Source organism: Ammodytes marinus, assembly GCF_949987685.1.
Source record: "Ammodytes marinus genome assembly, chromosome: 23".
In the NCBI taxonomy this organism is placed as follows: Eukaryota; Metazoa; Chordata; class Actinopteri; order Uranoscopiformes; family Ammodytidae; genus Ammodytes; species Ammodytes marinus.
Window position 1 is genome coordinate 1,227,050 of NC_137227.1, and position 21,376 is coordinate 1,248,425.

Consider the following 21,376-nt stretch of genomic DNA (forward strand, 5'->3'; position numbering starts at 1 on the left):
ACAGAAAGTGTTGTATATGTTGCTGCTACATAACGTGTGTCCTCCAGGGGGCGACAGAAGCTTTGCTGGGAAATAGTCACACGGCGCGCATGCGTGAAGAGGTCAGTCCCCTCCGTTCACGCGGTGGAGCAGAAAGTAGTTGAGAGCGCGCAAACAACATGCACAGCGCAAAAGTTTGATACTGCTATCATTAGCTTTTTTAGGAATGCAAGTTTGTGTATAATTAATTCGAATTTATCTTTATATGAGGCTGTGGGACGGCACTTATTACCAAACATGCCGCTATTTCGAAACGAGACGGGTAAGAAACACGAATTCGCATTAGAAGAAGTTGGAGACTAGTTTAGCTAACGAGCCTAGCAAGCTTTTACGAGTTGGAAGTTACAACTGGATACAGCTAACTGAGGGCCTAACAGCTTTACTTTTCATTTAATGTTGAGATACTGATACATTTTACACGATTTGCTTGTCTTCCTCTTTTTCAGAGAGTACAGATACCCGACTAGTCGTAAGTACACCTTATTTATCCGTCCTCTTTGGTGTTGTGTGTGTATGTAGGGAAGTGCCCCCATGGTGGCTGCTTTTTTGTTTGTTGATAATGTAACATGGATATGATATGATTATGCTCTCAGCATATCTTCTATGTATGTACCACCTGCACTTGGCAGGGTTTTATCAGACTGGACTTTAAACAGCCTCGCCAACCAATGTGTGTTTGCAGAACCTTTTAAACGGAACACACTCACTTCCGGTTTCTATGATTCATTCTCTAGTCTAGTGCTTAGGGTGCCTACTGCCTAACTCAGGGGTGGCCAACCAGTCAGAGACTAAGAGCCACATTTTTTACTGTGTTACTGCAAAGAGCCACATCGTACACACGGGTACACATGAACATCCCCCCATCCCTTCCTCATACACGCACACACACACACACACACACACACACACACACACACACACACACACACACACACACACACACACACACACACACACACACACACACACACACAGAGTCAGATTTACTGTAAATGTCACAACCAAAATGATAATGCAGTAACGGCCTTAACTATGTTTCACCCGTTTCAGTTGAATTTTGTATTATTATTATTTTTTAAATTTAATTTAATTTTTTCATTTAACTTTTATTTATCCTCGAGAGACCAATTGAGGGGTGACCCTCATTTTCAATGGTGTCGAGTTCAAACAAACTCCAAGGAAAAACAACAATGCATACACAACATTCAATGCAAATACATCAAACACACAACATGAAGAGAAGAAAAAACAAAAAACAAAAAAACAATTGAAACATTTACATAGTGGTGAAGAGTGGCAGCAATTAAAATGAAATTAAATGGGTGAAAGTACAACATAGCCTAATTAAAACAGTTACAGGTAGAGTTTGGCAGATTTAAGATAGTTTGTTTAAATTGATTAAAGGATATGAAGGTATTTAGTTTAATTTGTTGCTGTAAGTTGTTCCAGGAGTCGGGGGCACTGAAGCTAAAAGCTGTCTTTCCCAGCTCAGACCGGGCTTGTGGGACATAAAGCATGAGCATGTCAGTGGAGCGGGTCTGATAAAGCCCATCTGAAATTGGCAACATTTCTGTTAAATAACGAGGAAGCTTCCCGGTCAAGGCTTTGTAAATAAAAATATGCCAATGTGCATCACGTCTCTCTTTAAGGGAGTACCACCCAACCTTTTCATATAAAACACAATGGTGTGTGTCATAAGCATCTCCTGTGATGAACCTTAAAGCAGAGTGAAAAACAGAGTCTAGGAGTTTAAGACATGAATGAGATGCATGCCGGTAAACCACATCACCGTAATCAAGGACAGACATGAAAACTGCCTCAATAATCCTTTTCCTACTAAATAAAGGGAAGGTGGTTTTGTTCCTATAAAAATAGCCAATTTTTTGTCGTAGTCGACAAACAAGATTTTTTATATGGAAATTAAAAGTGAGTTTATCATCTAACCAGATGCCGAGATATTTGTACTCTGTGACTCTTTCAATTAAAGATCCATTCTTTGTAAAAACATTAAAATCATTCAAATTTGTAGTTCTTGCTCTGGAGAAACACATATATTTGGTTTTGTCTGTATTAAGAACAAGCCTGAGGTCTACTAGACAGTCCTGCAGAGTATTAAAAGAGCTTTGTAGGTTCTCAATAGATTGGTGCACCGAATCGGAAATGCAATACAGTACTGTGTCGTCAGCGTATAATAAATAATGCTTGTGCATGCTACCAGGCTCAGGGGCACAAGGGCTCAAGGGGGCCCTAAGCTAAGGTACTGATAACTTTACATGTCATGTAGTCAAAGAGCTCAGTCACTCATGTCAATAAAAGGTTCCAAAAAGGAATAGCCTAAATATAAGGAAATAAATCATCATGGGCCCCTCAACTAGTAGGGGAGAAATACAAAAGCAATTGTAAAGCAACGGCATTATTAGCTCTGTCTTGGGGGCTTCATGAGGGGCCTCTAAGGCCCCCACACATACAGGAATACACTTTCTATGTGTAAATTCTATACTGTTCATAAAAAGTAGCTATCCACCCTTTATCTGTTGAAATGGGTCTCTCCATCATATAACATGGGTCTGCAGACCAATCTACTGTTTTTGCAGTTGCAGAGTAAAGGATGCTGCCTGCTTAAGAAAAATCAGAAAAATAATGTTCCTTCTGCAGCTCAAGATTTGATTTAGCCTCTAAATTTTCCTCTCTAAGTGCATCAGATACACATTTTGTTCCAGTGTGCAATGCCCCCTGACCCCCCAACAAGGACCAGGGTCCCTCCCACAGTGTCCCAAAATCATCTGGGAAACACTGACTTTCTTAATATGTTTTTTGCCAATAATTGTATGTATCTGTGCGTAAAAGTCAGTGTAACTGACTGGATAGGTAGGAGTGGGGGGGCCCTTTGAGAGTCTTGGTCCAGGGGCCTATTATCTCATAATCCGTCGAAGAACCAACTAGATTCCACAATCTTTTTAATTTTCGCATTATTTATTAAAAAAAAAAAAAAAACAGGGGGCCCCACACTAGGACTTGAAACGGGCCCCCAGATCGTTAAGGCCACCCCTGTGATAATGACAGAACTGGACTCCTACAGTACTAAAGGTGCGAACACACCAAACGTGTTGGGTGCGGTGGCCAAAGCGCCCAACGCACCTGATCTGGCGCTTGGTCATTTTGTGTCAAAAAATGGTTCAACGCGCCCAGCTAGTCTCCCCCGATATAGTTATTCCCCTAATCAACCATGGCTGCGATCAGACGCGACCCGACACAACAGCGTTCATGTCCACACAAAAACAACAACAACACGGCCAACAATTGAGCAACTGAACGGAACAAATAGCCTTAAAACAGCATTGCAGATTCACGCCACTCGGAAATGAACACAAACAGCAAGGCAGCACCATACCAAACACATTTACAGCAGCATTGTGCACAGGGCCTTAGAAAATAAAGGCAAGTAGCTTACCCTACCTGGCTGTGACGGGACCGTGGCTGGCGTTGATATAGGCATAAACACCGGTGCTTCGCTGTACTCGTTGTGAAAGTTCCCCGGACTTAGCCGTTAGGTTTGGGTTCATTATGGAGGTGGTGGCCGCACACAACCGGGTGAGTAACGCTATCCGACCGGCGCTAACTTGGTTTATCGGCTAAAGCACAGCCGCTATATTCACTGAATTAACCAGGAAGCCCATTCTCCTGGCTCACTTTCCCCACGTCTTCTAACCCAACACCGAGCGGCTTCATATCACCAGCCAGCCGCATTTCCTACTCCGTGTTTCTCAGCCTCTGTGTTGTCCTCCCACCCATGCTCCCACCGTGCCGATGTCCATGACGTCGGGTCAAGCTCACCGCTGACGCGGCTAAACGTCACGCGCTGGAGCGTTGAAAGTTAAATTTTTTCATCTCGGGCGTTGACGCTTTGGTAACGCGGCTGCCGCGCCCAAAGCGCCGCTTTGCCGCGGCCAACGGATCATCGCGCCTAAACCAATGGTTCCCTATGCAAAAATAGGATTTTTCAACGCCGCCACCGCACCCAACGCGTTTGGTGTGTTCTCACCTTAAGACGACAGGCCAGTCATTTTCAACAATGAACATTGTGTGCACTGCCTCACACACAAACTCTCAGTTCAACCAAGTCCACAAACAAAAATATAACAATTTACAATAGCGTTTTTCTCTTACTATGCATGTTGCTTAGTGGGACTTACTTTTAGCATGGAGAGAGCTGAAGTGGCGCTTACGATTTGAAGCCTTGAAATGCGCTAATGACGCCTGGCATATAAGGCAGAATGGCTTGGCATAACGTTCAACAAAAAATATGAACTCTCCCACTCTGTTTCGGAGCGAACTTGACACAAATAGTTTACTCACGGAAAACCTCCCTACAAGCTGAGCGGGCAGTTTTAGGTTGCGTCCACACCAAACGTTTGCGAACGTTATGTTGCGTCCTCAATTAAACATTTGCGAACAGGCATACACATACACATTAACAAAATAAAAAATGAAATAATAAACGACATGTAAAACGAACGTAAGAGCCGCATGAAACGTTTGCGAACATGCACACACATAGGCCCACAAAAAAAAAAGTATAGAAAAATAAAAATAAAAAATTATAATCACAAAATTTGATAGGAACTGAAGAGCTGCACGAAGCAAGGCAAAGAGCCGCATGAGGCTCGCGAGCCGCAGGTTGGCCACCCCTGGCCTAACTCATGTTCTTTCTCTCGAAAAAAGCGTTACATAGAACAATACAAAGCTAACAATGACTTTGACACGCATATTCATTTTAAAATATTTGATTATATTATAGGGATCACAATAGCATACATTAGTATTCTGATATTTATTTCCTTGAATAAAGCAAACTAGTTCAAGTGAAATAGCCCGTAGCCTGTGGTGTATGTGCAGTGTCCTTTGTGTTGCTCAATTGCATTTGTGCTCCGATCCTGCATTTAAACTTTATGGTGACTACTTTAAGGAAAATTAGAATTTTCACTGCAAACATTTATGTTTTCCGTGCAGCTTTTTGAGCAATACACATAGAAGCTACGGCACGTCAAAGGCCCCCTTCCTCTGTTGAATTCTACACATTGTCTATTAGCTAATGTCAACTCTCCCCTTTAATTGGAGGTCACGGTCAGTAGTACTGCCATTGGCACACAGCTTCATTTCTGCACAGTGTATTTTCCGTTTGTACTATTTTCAACAAAATTGCCAAATGAATGAAACTGTCACACTGACATTCATACTGTCTGTCTTTCTTTCTCCTGTCCAGCAAAGGATTGTGGGAATATATGAGAGATGTCCTGATAAACAAGGGGTAATGCGACTTGGCCTTGTTGGTAAGAAGATGTCATGTTTTTCCCCCTTTTTTTCCCTCGATATTCTGCAATAATTTGACTGTACAAAACACTTGGTTACATTGCTGTTACCTTATTATTGATATTGTAGTTATTGATGCACATATGTTATATATTGTATATTTCATAATATTGTTATTTCTGGTGCTTATGTTTAGTATATATACTAATATACATACATATTGGTCTTATTCTTATATTACAATTGGTATATTTTTGATTAGGCTATATTTTGTAGTTGTTAGGCGTCAGGGGCAATTGCTGCACGATTGGTGAAATTGTGCGGATATAGTGGACAAAATTGCAAAATATGAAGTACAATTGATCATTGAAGCTTGTATGTACATTAGCCTACTGTTTCCAGTGCAACAGTTTAATTTTTATTTTTATTTTAAAATAAATGCATTCCTCCAAAGGTCAAAGACGGTAGCAGTGTTAACTTACTCAAACATGCCTCAGCTATCACACTCATGCATTCATCACACCTTCTCTGTGCTGTCTTAGGTGATCCTACTTTTAAATGTTTTAAGCGGTAGCTTTATCAGAGAAACCAGCTCATGCAGTTAACCTCCCCCTAAAGTAAATAGCATTTTAGATGTTGGAACATATCTTGGTTAAGGCTCTTGTTCATGACATTTTTATCAATGTTTTGTTTTATAATAACTTGTTTGGTATGGATTTGGAATACAGTGGGAGAAACCCTCTGATTAATCCTACTGTCTATGTTCTAAAATGGGAGCAGCTGTAATGAAACTGAATTTCCCCCTGGAGATCAATAAATGCTTTGTGATTCATTTATACAAGACTTTAGTTAGTGAACTGTGTGGTTTGAAACGCTCTCTTTCCTAGCCAGAATGGACTATAGTGAGGAGCGGCCTGATGAATTACTGGACTGGAGTCTGGCTGACGCTTCCTGTGGATACCAAAGTCTCTCGGACAGGAGCAGTAAGAATAGCACAAGGTCATCTGCCTCTGTTTATCAGCAACCAAGGCATTCCTACTCAGCAGCTTCTGACCTTCCACGCCCAGCCGCTGTAAAGACTCAGCCAAAAGAGAGTGTAAGTTCACTATTATTATAGTAAGATGATTCATAAGGATGTGAAGTGATTCTGAAGATTTAAAATGCTTGAAACATATGCAGTTTTATTTTGCAACTCTTTTTAGGATTCTGAGAGAAGAGCTAGATTATTACAAGAAGTGAAGAAAATCAAAGTAAAGTCTGACAAAAAGCGGCTTAAGAAACAGGTACGTTTTGCCCATTTCAACATGATTTTGGTTGTAATGAGTGAATGTCAATTTGTACATTTTAAACGTGTCATTATTTCCCCACAGAAACAGAAAGAAAGAAAACGGTTGGAGAAGGAAAAACAGAACCCTGTAAAAAATGAAGAGGTAAGATCATTTGTTTTTATTGTAATCCAGTGTTTCCTCCTTGGGTTAACTGCTTTGGGGGGTTGGTCACATTTTTTCTTATTTAAACAGCTATTCTTTTTTCCTTTTTACAACAAAATAAAACATTTACAACGGGTTTAAGTGTTTTTTACAACATTATTTTACAGTTGATTTAAAATGTCACCAATTTGGCTCCGGGCAAGCTGTATTGAGTACTTTTCCAGGAGCCTACTTTCTACTTGTTTCTACTTTCCACTGCCTCCTGTTATGTAAAGTCAGTCTGGTCCATTTATTGAGATCCACATGCTGTAAGATGTTCCTCTGCAGCCTGTTGTGTGGAGCCTAACATTAACTGCTAGCACAATGTCTAGCAGCAGAGCTAACGTTAGCATCCTTGTCACTGGTACTAGATTCATGTTGGGTGCATTCCTTTAAAAAAAAAAAAACATTGATATTTTCGCTGCTAAAAAAATTCATGGAGGGAGGGGGGGGGGGGTGAATATGCAGCCTCCAAAACTAGCCTCCCACAGCAAACACACATGTGGGTTTTAACACGTTTTTTCTTCTATGTTTTACAGGGGAAAGAAAATGGACCGCAATCTAAAGCAGTTAATGATACATCCAAAAACGATAGAGATTGTAGTGTTAAACAGTTAGCTTCAGAACAAGATCCAGACAGCAGTGACAGCAGTGAGGAGGAATCCAGTGATGAAGATAGCGACACAGAGCATGACTCGGACGACTCGGAGGTACAGAGTGCTCACTTACTGTCCTTCATACTCATTTTAAAAAGCAAAAAGTCAGGTTTGTTTGAAAAAACTGAACGGGTGTTGCATTTACCCTTTACTCATGTCTTCATGAGTATTTTGATATTATGCCCATAGTTTTCTATAGGGGAATTTGGCATTGTTGTACTAAGTGAAAAAGATAGTATTCAAAGTTTAATAATCATATGTTGCATGACCGTAATGTAAACATTACAAACCTTAGCAAATCATGAATTCTAAAAGTTTGCTGCCATTTTGCCAACTATTTATTTATTTTATAAATGCCATTCTTTTCAAAGGAACTGGATATGACAAGTACTTTTGTGAGTAAAGCTGCTCTCATAGCCAGACGTAAATTGGAGCAGAAGCCTGAGAGGTTTGAGAAAAAGAAGATCCAGGTTAAAGAAGAAGTTAAAAAAAGCAGCCCCGACAAACCTATTGAAGAGCCGCAGGTTGAAAAGAAGGTGGGGCATCTTACTATTCTAATGACCACAGCCCTGTAGTCATTGGAATATTAAATCTTTCTTCAATGTGTAGTATGATCTACTCTGTATTTTAGTTTGTCGTTGCTCATCTCATTTATCTGTTACCCCGATCAGGATCCTGCCGCCCCTAGGAGCCCCACTTTTGAAGATAACTTAAAAATAAGTTCTGATCTCGCAAGTAAGTTGTGTCCAGCTGACATACACAAACTCTGCAAGAGGGTTAATCATGTTTGCAGATAAATACATCTTTATTCATTTGTATATTCTGTTTCTGAGGGTCCTTTTTATTTATGTCTCCTTATAGATATTGGAAATAAGTGTGCAAGTGCCGGAGACTTTAATGTTGCTGTGAAATACTTCACGGACGCGATTAAGTACAACCCTACAGAGTTCAAGTAAGAACACTTCCCTATGTTTAAAGTCAAATCACTTATTGTGCTTATATCAAAGCTGCTTTTTTCTGCAACACTTTCACTGTTATTTCCTTCCCAGGTTGTTTGGCAATCGTTCCTTCTGTTTTGAAAAGATGCAAGAATATTCCAAGGCGCTGACTGATGCAGAGTTATCCCTCAGTATGTGTCCGGGCTGGGTCAAAGGCCTGTTTAGGAAAGGCAGAGCTTTGGCTGGTCTCAAGGTAAATGCTATCCAATCAAACAAACCTCCAACTATAGGTGTCCCATTATGTGTCATGTATTAGTTCAGACAGTGTTAATGTGTGGGAGTCCAAGGACGGATTAACATGACCACGGGCCCTGGACACAAACCAGCCATGGACCCCTACTAACACGCAAATACACGCAGTAGCACACCTCAGGGTTCAACATAACTTTTTTTTCCTACTGGCCCACCGGGCCAGTGGATCCGAGTTTTACTGGCCCCTTGTATATTTTCACTGGCCCTGCACACACTTTTTTTTCTTCATAATTTAGTGTCAATTATTATAATACCTGTATTAGAAAAATAACCAGATCTAAAGGGAATATATATACTGTAACAGTATAGATATTCCCTTTAGATTTGGTTATTTTTCTTTTAGTTAATGATATGAAATGTTGATATTGCTCATACACATAATATAAAACCAGGCAAACATATTGAATTTGAAGCCTACAACTGAAAGTATGTTGAAAGAGTGGGCCAGTATTTTAAAGTCCAGTAGTTTGATGGTTGTTTTTATTCTTGAATTTGGGCAGTTTAATGAATAGTTCACCTGCAGAAGTCATGTTCAAACATAAAAAAAAAAATAAGAGATGAAGGTCTGATCATTCTTTGTGGTGTTGTAGGCTGTTTTTATTACTTTCTCATTTCGCATTAGGGATGTGAATGTGTCGACCGAATGACCGGTTTTCCACTTGCGCTCAAGTTGACTTTAAAAATAGAATAGAAATCCGAAAATCAGTGGGTTATGCCGTTTTTTTAATGGGAGATTTCACCGTGTATGTGAGTTCACGTCTGGTCGTGAGCGCGCTGCAGGAGTGTCACTTCTCCATGAAGTGTCAGCTTCACATAAGAGTCCGGTGTGGGACCATTTTTTCAAACTATTGATAAAAAAACAATGCAGTGCAAAATATGCAGCATAAGTTAAACGCTCGTCTAAGACTATGACGTTAAATCACCTTAGAAACACACAATGCCTTCGTCCGATCACAGCAGCGTTTCACCGTGTGATCTCGCCAGCTAGTGAGCCGTCGCGCAGATGAACTGTGGTTTGTGGCTAAAATAATAACCGGGGATATTCTCCCCGTTAGCGATTTCAATGGGAAAGACTTCCGCGATCTGATTGAATGTCTCGAGCCTGAAAACACAGTGCCAAACTGCGCGACTATAGGAACTGTACAGTGAGCGGTGTCCCTCCGTTCGTTTCTGTCTACAACCGACACAATCACCGGAGACGCATTCACAGCGTTTAAATAACGCCTCTCATTTGTATTACCATTGGATGCAAATACTGTAACATTACGGCGGCAGATAAAGGAAAAGCGCAGTTATAATTTTCTGCACCTCAACCTCTGCTGTGGGAAGAAAGAAAGGGGGCAAAGCAAGTCGATTGATTTGTCGACTCGCAGGCAGACGGTAGGCAGCTCTGCCAACGGAGCGAGAGTGCACCCGCTTGTTGCTCCGCCTGTCAAAACGCCCACGCATCGTTTGTCCACTGGCCTTTCATTAAAAAATATAATTTATATTAGGTTTATTATATTGAGTCTTAAATAAACACTGCTTTCATTCCGACTCTCAACGCGCATTTCAATGAACCATGATATAGTCTACAAAAAGATACTGAACTGTGATTGGCCAGTCACTGGCCCGCCCGCGGGTGGCCTTGATTATCAACTGACCGAAAAAAGAAAAAAAAAATGTGTGCGCGATTTGCAGTGAATACATGTCCACATGTGTCTCCAAGTGTCTCTGTATGATATTTAAAAAGAAATCAAGCAAGTAGACTAATAATAACATTAATGGGGCGACTGTGGCTCAGTTGGTAGAGTGGGTCGGCTGATGATCAAAGGGTTCGAGGTTCGATCCCCGCCCTGCCACCTGTGTCATAGTTGTTGTGTCCTTGGGCAAGACACTTCACCCACCTTGCCTCGTGTGAATGTCGATAGTTAGCCTGCTATCGGTGTATGAATGTGTGTGTGAATGGTAACGTGGGAAAGGAAAACAGGTCTCCCTTGTAAAAGAGTGTTCGGTCTCAATGGGATTTACCTGTAGAAATAAAGGTTAAAAAAAAAAATTAATTATAGGTTATCATCGCATCACAGAAGGCCTATTGGGCCTATAATAATAAAAAAACACCACCTTAACTATGTTTACAGTTTAAAAATGTTTTGAATGAAATGCAAACCTGAATTATTAGCCTCGTCTGAGATGTCGCCGTCTTGCTAAGAAAGACCTGCGCAATTATGACGCTCATCTTGCTGAGCGCACAGCATTTTTGCAGCATTTTTGTTGTGCGCTCAGCAAGACGAGCGTCATAGTTGCGCAGGTCTGAGCAAGACGGCTCCAAATCGAACGAGGCTACTTGCTCTCGTTTCTCTGTCCTGAGATTCACACAGACTGAGCAGTCTTGTTTAAATGTTACAAATTGAGCTAATAAACTGAAGTTGCTGCAGAAGTTATCTCAGCTAATTTTTTTTTAATCTAATTTGATACTGAGGTATGTAGAATGCTCGTGCCATAAATTCATACAGTGTTTTTGTACAGATAAATAAATAAATATTAGCAGGTTCTCAATAGTATTTCAATTTAGGGGGGGCGTGAAAAAAATTCTGTCCCCTAGGGGGGGCATGACAGAAAATAATTGAGAACCACTGTACTAAAGGATGCACTGCCTGTGAAGTCATTTTTCACGTGTGTACATTTTGTTTATCCCCAGTACTTGAGGTGGAAATGACTTTGGCCTTTTTGCAGGATCATTGAATTACCTCAGTGTCACTGAGCTACACAGACTCACATTATTATCTCAGACCTGCTTTGATTAGCTGCTGCTGTAAACATTAAGAACCTGGCTGATATGTCCAGCCGCTTTGATCAAGTCCTGATGGTAGCACATGATAAACGCTTCTCATCTCATCCTTCCCACAGAGGTATGAGGAGGCTTCCCAGGCCTTCACTGAGGTTCTCAAAGGGGACAGTGCATGTGCAGAAGCTGCCCAGGAGCTGATGCGCGTGCAGATAACCCAGCTCATGGTGTGTAAAAGGAACATCTGTGTGTGGGGGTGGAAGCGCTACACCTTGTATTCACAATTTAAATAAAAAAAACATCATTGTTTCTTAGCTGATTCATTTTATGAAAATTAGCATTTAATACTGAACCATCACACATTGTGCGATTAAAAAGGACAGATTCCAATATTTCATTTTGAAGACGGTTGTCTGTTGAGTAGTGCATGTGCATGCAATGACTATACAATCATCACTGAAAGTGTCATAACCTAGGATATTGTTTTTTTCCAGGCGTATGGTTACACCCGCAAGCAGAGCTCAAATGCTTTAATTATTCACGGGACAGTAAAGGAGGCACTACAAGTTCTGTCCCAATTAAGCCAGCAACCAGGTGAGTGTGCCTGCGATATGAATGCAGCCATGCCATCAGTGGAGATGGAAAATCTCCTTGTTAGGTATCCTATATTTCGTAAATTCCCCCAAAGTCGTTGTTTGCTTAATTCTATGTGTCTATATTTCCTCCATGTCGACTTTAAAATGTGTCTTTGTGTTTAGGAGCTATTGAAACTGGAGCTCAGGTGGCCAACATCACCGGCGTGTCTCCAGTCCTTTCAGCCAATAGTATCCCTGCTCCTCCAAAGTCCCAAGATGCACCAAAAGCACCAATTATGAACAAACCTTTAGGCCCGGTCCACAATATGTCCAATTACCAGAATCAACCCAAACCCATTCCTTATCAGGCCATGAACACCAACATTCAACCCCATTACCGTCCAGACCAGTGAGTTTGCATTCAGTAACAGTAACGCAGTTTTTATTTTATTTTTTATTTTTAAGTGAATTGTATACGCCTAGACTGTGATGGTGTACTGTTTCTTTTTTACCATTTAAAAGCTTGGGGGGGGGGGGAATAACAAAAAAATGTATTCCTGCTATATCGCCCAGCGGTAGTGACAACTTTCTAATGCTTTAATAAGTAGTTACTTGGGGTTGTTACTGAAGTGTGCTTTGATTTATCACTCTATAATGCTTCTCCTGTTTAGAGGGTAAAATGTATGCTATTAGTGTGTGTGTGAATCACTTCCCCGTATTGGACAGGTTTAATGAGGTACTCTATAGACGGTATACTTGTGGTTATTGGTATTGCTTCTTGTGTAATTAGACAGTATATTCTAAGCGAGCAGAAAATCATTGAATGCTTTCATGCAGCTCAAACTTTGTGGTATGAATGATGGTGTTTTTATCTAGAAAATAGTTTGCTACAAAACAATAATCGGGTTCTATGCATGCGTTGCCTCCCATATCATCTGTCACCTTAATGATCTTTACAACAAGTTCATTGAATCAATATTTTCTTTCAACAGGGAGCTCTTTCCAATTTGGGTGGGAAACTTGATGTACCCAGTACCCGAGTCCCTTATAACCAACATGTTTAGCAAGTAAGACCTTGGTTTACTCTTCAATTGGGAAACTTTAACAGATTTTTTCCACAATATTTCATACCTTTAATTTCCACAGTTCAACTGTTGTAGTTGGATAGTGGAGTTGCATAGTCGTGATAACTCACTGGTTTTTCTCTCTTGCAGGGCTGGGACTATCTATAGTGTGAAGGTTCTGGCCTACAAACGATGTGCCTTCGTAAACTATACAAAGCAAGAGTTTTGTGATGAAGCAATCCGACTCTTTCATGTAAGCACACCCTGAACTCCTGAGCATTGCTTTGACTCTGGGCTTCAATGACATTGAGGCTACTGACGGCCTTCAGTGTCACTTCATGAATGCTTGGATTGGATGGCATTTCCCTTTTTTCATTGTAAAGTTGCCTGAGCCTAATATACTAAAGGTGGAGTCAGTGATTCTGGAGAATGCCCTTTGTGAATAGCTCCTCATGATCCGATACCAGTTTACAAAACCTAGGCTATGTTTGTGCGCACAGACTGTACTGTTAGCGGATTGTGAGGAGATATCCACAAAAAGTCAATTTGTCAATAAGCGTTCTCACAAATTCCTGACTCCACTACACCTTAATTTAACTACAATTTCAACTGGTTGTCCCCAGATGCTGTCGATTCTAAATAATATCAGCTCACTTCTAGCCTTATATTTACCCATCCTATAAAATAATAGTGTTCTTTGTTTGTTTACTTGTTCAGGGCTACGAGCTGAACGGCATAAAGATTGCTGTGAGATACCCAGACAGGATTCCTCACGGCATGGGCATTTCTAGATCTGCAATCAAAGCTGACGACCTGCAAGATGAGAACATGAGGTGAGTGCTTTCATAGCCACAGTTGATTTTAAAGGAGTAGTTCAAGGTTAATACACACATTGAATTTCTCTCCCAAAGTAACTCTTCTCAAAATAACTTAGGTAGTTGTAGTGCTTTTACATCACAAACTTGAAAGCGTTTATTTTTATTTTTTACAAGGCAGTTCAGTTTGGTCTCCCAAATGTTCAATGCATCCCATTAATCCATTGTTTACAGGCTAAACGAGTATGTTGACGGAAGGAATGCAGTTGGAAGCCACAGACCCTTTGGCCCATACAGACACAACCCCAACTACAAAGGCTACAACCACCAGTGAAAGGACATAAGATGTTCATGAGCTGCCCTGGTCCAAGTGTCCTTCTCAATAAAATGTATTCAGCATATATTGTGTTACGCAGTATCTACAAGGTTTTAAAGCTTTGTTCATTCAAGATTTTATTTTTAGTGAGACACTGAATAAGCCGATGTTTATTTAGTACATGTTTGTAAAATATTTGACACTGAAAATGACTTGCTGAATCCAAACATATTTTAGATGTATGTGTACAAGAAAGTTGCAGTTAATATTTTACTTGAGGTTACATAAACTGAGAACATAGTTTTTCCAGAAGAGTATGTTAACACTGCAGTACAAGCTGCCAGCGTAGTGGAACAGTTTGATCAATTATTGTCTTGAGACTTTCCCACCTTATGCTGCCACTGGGCCTAAAAGGAAACATGTGGGAAGCATTCATTTATCAGTAATGGTGACCTTATTTAAATATGAACGTTTAAGTATTATAAGAACCTCACGTCTGGCCTTTATTCAGCATAATGTTGTGTTTAATACATTATAAAAATACTCATCTATAATACAACATGTATCGTTTTGTTTATATATGCAGCTGAATTTTAAATGAAGTCTAATGTAATCAATGATGAAGTTTATGTACTTGATTTAAGAATTAAAGATTCATATACTGAGTTGATGTCTCCTTATTTAATCACTAGGAAGCCCAGAATAAAGATGAGCTGTTTACCCTGATTCTTTTACCGAATGCCGTTTCATGTACAGTAAATATTATTGCAGCCTGAAAATGTGAATATATATTAGGCGGTGTTCATGGAGCATAACATTGTGTCAGTGCATATTTCTGAACTTACAATTGATAATTGCGAGCCGATTAAACGTAGACTTTGGTATATTCATCCTGACAGTAATCCATCTTTGAATTTGATTGAATTCTCCTACATGTGATCTTAAGGTTAATGAGCCAGTAGGGGGCAGCACAGGCTTAATATTGGTGCAATGAAGAAGTATAGAGCACTCTCCACACGAGTGAAAATAAATTCCTTGTCAATGAACACTGTTCCTATTACAGCACAACTTTCTCATAAAAACTTAAGTTATTATAAACAGCATTACTGCACCTGGAGCAAGAGCACAAGCTGTTCTTGTGCTTCAAAATACATGGCTATACATTGTGGTTGCATAGGTGGGGGAGGGAGTCTTTCACTGTGTTGTCTCTTTAGCATTCTTCATCCTCCTCATGGTCAGACTTTAAGATGTTGTCAATATCCAGCTTGTTTTTGATGCCATGAGACTTTACTAGGTTTTCAGACCGCACATTGATCGTACTCCTGATGGTGGCCATTACCAGGACAGTAATGTTATTCCTCTTCTTAAAGTCAACTTCAATTTGATCTTGAGGTTCGAAGAAGTCATCCTGATGGACCACACAATTGTAAGGCAGGCTGTGGTTAACAAACGACAGTAATACAACCAATGTGCTTAGATTTGGTGCATTATACATGGATGCACACAGTGCTGCTTGAAAGTTTGTGAACCCCTTGAGCATTTTGGAATTGTATTGTGTTAAACCATTATTAATTCATTTTGATCAATAACAGTATTTTTATATGAAATAAAAGATGTTTCTTTATCAATTAATTTTTTTTCTCCCAGAAATGTATTGTTAAACAGATAAAAAAATTATTTGCCAACTGTTGTATCTGCAAAAGTTTGTGAACCCTGAGCTGCATTGCTTAAATCGAGCAGGTTGACACAATCAGGTGGGCCAAATTGATTGATGAAATAATGAGAGATCTTTAGAAAGAAGAAATTGGGTGGCACAAGGTAAAACAGAGCTAAAACCAAGTCAGTTTAGGCTCACCAAAGTGAACCCATACAGGTCAGACATGCTCAAAGGGGAAACAAATCTCAGGAATAGAGTTTTGATGTTGCACAATTGTCTGTCTAAAAAAGTTTGAGCTCCATCGGTCCACCGTGAGGCAAATCATCTACAAATGGAGAGCTTTAAGAGTGACTTAACATCTGCCTAGAAGTGGACTTCCTTCAACAATATCCTCAAGCGCCACAAGAAAAGTGATTATGCTGGTAAAAGCCAACCCAAACATTACATCTGAGATTTGCAGACCGTTTGCCACCACCATTCTTCACTTGGGAGAAGGTTCTCTTGGTGGTAGGCAGAGTTGCGTTTTTGCCCAAACATGGCGGTTTTGGTTGTGACTAATCTGTCCACAGAATAAGACTTCAGGGGCCTCATTTATCAACAGTGCGTAGAAAAGGTTCTAAATTCACTCTTACGAATGAAATTTAGTATGTGCTTAAGTAAGTCTTCCTGCATCCACACTATTCGCACTTTACTTAGTATTACCATGTAATCACCTGGTCAATGATCAAATTCCTTCGTGATTTTCTCTACTTATGACATCTATTGCAGTATGTCCGTCCTGGGAGAGGGATCCCTTACTCTGTCGACTCTCCCTGAGATTTCTTCAATTTTTTATTCCCGGTAAAGGGTTTTTACTGGGAGTTTTTTCTCAGCCGAGCTAAGGGTGTAAGGGCAGGGTGTCATATTGTATCACATTGTATCATATATCATATTGTATGAAATGTAAAGTCCACCGAGACAAATTTATTTGTAATTTTGGGCTATATAAATAAAACTGATTTGATTTGATTTTGATTTACAAAAAAATCGGTATTTATCAAACGTGCGCTGGCCTATCGTACGCACACCAGTAAGTCATCAATCTTGATAAATCCCACATGTTCTTAAGTACCATGCTCGTTCACGCTCAGACCATTTGCATTCAGAAACGCCTCCAATTAACCATATATGGTCACAACCAGGGCTGCTTTTACCTGCCACTAGGCCCTGGGGCTGAGAGGTTTCGTAGGCCCCCCCGGGCGGCGGTCTTACAGTACAGATGCGTTAAAGCCATGTTTGTCTACACCACAATATCTCTATTGATGAAATACAAAATCACTTAAGGTAACATGTAAATAACCCCCTCCTGGTCTAATGACTTTTAATAACCAAACACACATGGTGGGTTACAGTGTTTTTCCAAGTTATTGAGGAGACAGCGGTGGGGTCCCTGGACCCTTTAGGGAGATCCGGGGGCATGCCCCCCCGGAAGAAAAATTTGAACCTTTTAAAGTAAAATGCATCAATCTGGTGCACTTTGAGAAGAAAACTAAGGCTAAATCAACTGTGTCCTATGTGAGCTATTTAGAACTATTTTCTGGAATAATTTGGAGACACATAAATACCAAAAAGCAGAAACAAAAATATACAGGTTTAAAAAATCCAGTCATTCAGCATTCCAATTTTTTTTTTAAATAATCCCTTATCCCAAAGCTACTTCTCTCTTTGAACTCTTCGTTTTGTTTTCAATGGCTCAACTCAATATAGGCCCTTGATCTGCGTTGCCCCGAACAATGTTATTTAAACAAAAATGTACTGTTGAATGATAGGCCCCTCGATCTTCATAGGCCAAAAATAATGTGATTTTCTTTCCTTTTTCTTTACTGGTTCATGATAGGCCCCTGTTCTCCGTACGCCCGCCCCCCCTACAAAGATTAGGGGCCTATCATGAGCCAGTCAATAATTTATTGTTTTAAATGACAATGTTCGGGGCCTTCTTAGATCAGGGCAGGGGCCTATATTGAGACAGTAAAAAAAATAAAAATTAAAAAAAAAGTTTTTTTTTTTTTTTTTTTTTTTTTTAGAGGCCCCTGATCTTCGTAGGCCCTGGGGCTTCAGCCCAGGTAAGCCCGTGCATAGAGGCGGCCCTGGTCACAACACATCCCTTTATCAACCATCTGAATGTGTTTTACCCCTCTCCGCCACAATGGTAAAGAGCCGAGGGTAACGAAAAGAAACTTCTCCAACACAGAAATGGAAACCCTTGTAAACGAGGTTGAATCGAAGCAAAACATATTTTGTTGGCGCACTTAGTGCAGGCATTAAAACAAAAGAAAGCTTGCTGCATGGGAAAATGTGATATTTTCGAGCAAGTTGTAAGGCAACGGCATTGTTTGCCGCGATCTGACAACTTTACGTGCAGTCATTCATAAACTCTTTCAATAAAAAAGAGATGAAGATAAGCTCCTAACAACAATAGAGTTAGCTTACTAAGTGAAATGAGTGATTGGCGAGTCTGGCGAGCAGGGCCGCTGCTACGCTTTTGGGTGCCCTAAGCAGAAATTGTCAGTGATGCCCCCCCCCCCACCCCCCCAAAAAAAAAAAAACACCCAGAAGCTCGCATCCTCAGGGCGCGAGCGAATTTTTTTTGCCCTTGCAAGATCTCTGCGACTGCTTTTTGGCACATTTGCCAGCATTTACTAACAGAAAGAACAGCTTAACTTGTGAAAAAACTGCCTTTGCAAAGGAATTGAGTGATAGGATCATAGACTGATTATGAGATAATGGGCCCCTGGGCTTACACTCTTAAAGGGCCCCCCACTTGTCCCTATCCAGTCAGGTACACTGAATGTTCTACACGGATACATACAATTAATGGCAATAACATATTAAGGAAGTCAGTGTTTCCCACAGGATTTTGGGGTATTGTTGGAGGGACCCTGTACCTTGTTGGGGGGTGGGTGGAATTTTTTTTACCTTTTTAAAGTAAAATGCATCAATCTGGTGCACTTTGTGAGGAAATTTTAGAGACTAGAGAGATATCAAATCCTGAGATGCAGAAGGAACATTATTTTTCAGATTTTTCTTAAACAGGTAGCACTCTTTACTCTGCAACTGTAAAAACAGTAGATTGGTCTGCAGACCCATGTTCTATGATGGAGGGGCCCATTTCAACAGATAAAGGGTGGATATGAACAATTTAGAATTCACACATATAAAGTTTATTTGTGTATGTGTGAGGGGGCCTTCAACCCCCTTAGACAGAGCTACTAATGCTGTTGTTTTTAACTTGCTTTTGTGTTTCTCCCCTACTAGTTGAGGGGCCCATGATGATTTCTATTTTGTTACATTTTAATGAGTATTTATATTTAGGCTATTCCTTTTTGGACCCTGTTATTGACATCAGTGACTGAGCTCTTTGACTATGCAACATGAAAAGTTACTATCAGTATCTCTGGCTAAGGGCCACCCTGAGCCCTTGGGCCCCTGGGCCTGTGCCCGGTGTGCCTGTGCAGTAATCCACCCCTGGATAGGTTACACAATTAAGAAAAAACAACGATGGGCCTGTTCATAACTAATTTATATATTTTTTGTAATGTAATGATTATCATGAACTTTAAAAAAAATAAACTATTTTGGGGGGCCCCGGACCATCTCTTTTTCCTTTTTAATTAAAAAAAAAAAAAAAAAAAAAAAAAAATCTAATTTTTTTTTATTTTGGGGTGCCCCCTCCAGGAACTTGGTGCCCTACGCAGTCTGCGTACTCTGCGTATAGGGAGCGGCGGCCCTGCTGGCGAGTCACCGCGGCTCGTCCAGCTCACAGCTGAGTGCTGAGACGCACAGAGAGCATCGGAGGGATCCTCCGCTTCAAAACATGTAAACGTGACACATTTAATGAATAATCAATTAGAGCTTACCTAAAAATAAGTGTGCCATATAACTATTTATTGCATTTAGGATGTTAGCTCATTTGGACGCTGTTTTGACCGTCTGTTTTCATTGATGCATTGGCGATATTATATCTAGGCTACTTCAGTTTCATTACTGAGTCGTGATCAGTGTTCTTAAAGAAACTTCGATTATAAAACAAGAGGTCCAAAACACAGATGATGATTAAACAAACAAATGTATGACTTTATATTACCCTAGAAATGCACGGGTGGATTTGACGCGTGGCGATTATAGATATAAAGAGAACGCTGGCGGTTCTAGTGTTAATGCAGACGTTGAAACTCTTAAATGCTTTGCTTTGTGCTTGTAATATCGCTATTCTACCACTAGATTATGTTCGTAAGCATGGTCAGAGTTGTGCTTACATTTACACAGATTCATAAGTCTAAGTACATTTTGGTAAATGCCATACTTTGCGTGGCAATGTTCTTACGCCCTACTTACGCACAGATTTGTGCGTAAGTACGGTTGATAAATGAGGCCCCAGGTATCTCCAGGTGCTCTCTGGCAAAGTTGTGACAAGCAGTTTTGTTCTTTTTTGAGAGCAGAGGCTTCTTCAGCAACCCTCCTTTCCTCCTTGAAAGCCATGTTGACTTATTCTTATTGTGGAACCATGCACATCTGTTCCAGATGCTGCAAGAGGTCTGCAAATCACTAGATGTAATGTGTGGGTTGGCTTTTAACTGAAAAATCACTTTTTTTGTGGCGCTTGAGGATATTTTTGAAGGAAATCCACTTCTAGGCAGATGTTAAGTCACTCTTAAAGCTCTCCATTTGTAGATGATTTGCCTCACGGTGGACCGATGCAGCTCAAACTTTTTTTAAATTAATTTATAGCTGTCCCCAGACAAATGTGCAGCATCACAACTCTATTCCTGCGATCCTCTGAGATTGTTTTCCCTTTTAGCATGTCTGACCTGTATGGGTTCACTTTGGTGAGCCTAAACTGACCTGGTTTGATCTCTGTTTTATCTAGTGCCGCCCAATTTCTTCCCTAAAGATCTCTCACTACATTGGTCCATTTCATCACTCAATTTGGCCCATCTGATTGTGTTTACCTACTCGATTTAAGCAATGCAGCTCAGGGTTCACAAACTTTTGCACATACAACATTTGTCAAATAATTTATTTTATCTGTTTTAACAATTGATTTCCGGAAAATAAAAATGTTGAATGGATTAACAAACATCTGTTATTTCAAATAAAAAATACTGGTATTGATACAAATTAAATAATAATGGTTTAAATAAATACAATTCCAAAATGCTCAAGGGGTTCAAACACTTTCAAACAGAACTGTATGTAACATATTTACTTAGATAAGCTGCATTTAAGACATTTCTGTGTTGAACATCAAATTACTGGTTTGCCTCGTGGTTGCCATTGCATAATCAAAGACTTTACAGTTTGAGCATTGAGAGTGATATTAAAGTATTATAGGACACAAGACTGGCCTCCTAACAATATGATTACACCTTAAAATCACAGCTCCTCACCTTGACAATTTTGTTTTCAACAGCTGTGTGTC

The 21,376-nt window shown here is 40.2% G+C and overlaps 1 protein-coding gene across 1 annotated transcript; it reads left to right on the top strand.

The window, feature by feature from the left end:
• Positions 1-137: 137 nt before the first annotated feature.
• LOC307269058 (uncharacterized protein) lies at positions 138-14,926 on the top strand. The gene is made up of 18 exons (XM_080051881.1): positions 138-301; positions 486-508; positions 5,303-5,369; positions 6,237-6,445; positions 6,552-6,632; positions 6,720-6,779; positions 7,358-7,528; positions 7,846-8,010; positions 8,146-8,209; positions 8,336-8,426; positions 8,524-8,665; positions 11,614-11,718; positions 11,986-12,085; positions 12,250-12,475; positions 13,059-13,133; positions 13,281-13,383; positions 13,848-13,963; positions 14,180-14,926. The coding sequence occupies exons 1-18, from the start codon at positions 277-279 to the stop codon at positions 14,277-14,279; spliced, it is 1,923 nt and encodes a 640-aa protein (XP_079908007.1). The 5' UTR covers positions 138-276; the 3' UTR covers positions 14,280-14,926.
• Positions 14,927-21,376: the final 6,450 nt, after the last annotated feature.

Excerpts from the sequence above, each read along its gene's own strand:
- LOC307269058 (XM_080051881.1), top strand. The coding sequence starts at position 277 with ATGCCGCTATTTCGAAACGAGACGG. Across the intron at positions 7,529-7,845 it reads ATGACTCGGACGACTCGGAG|GAACTGGATATGACAAGTAC; the intron begins GTACAGAGTGCT and ends TTCTTTTCAAAG. Across the intron at positions 12,476-13,058 it reads CCCCATTACCGTCCAGACCA|GGAGCTCTTTCCAATTTGGG; the intron begins GTGAGTTTGCAT and ends TTCTTTCAACAG.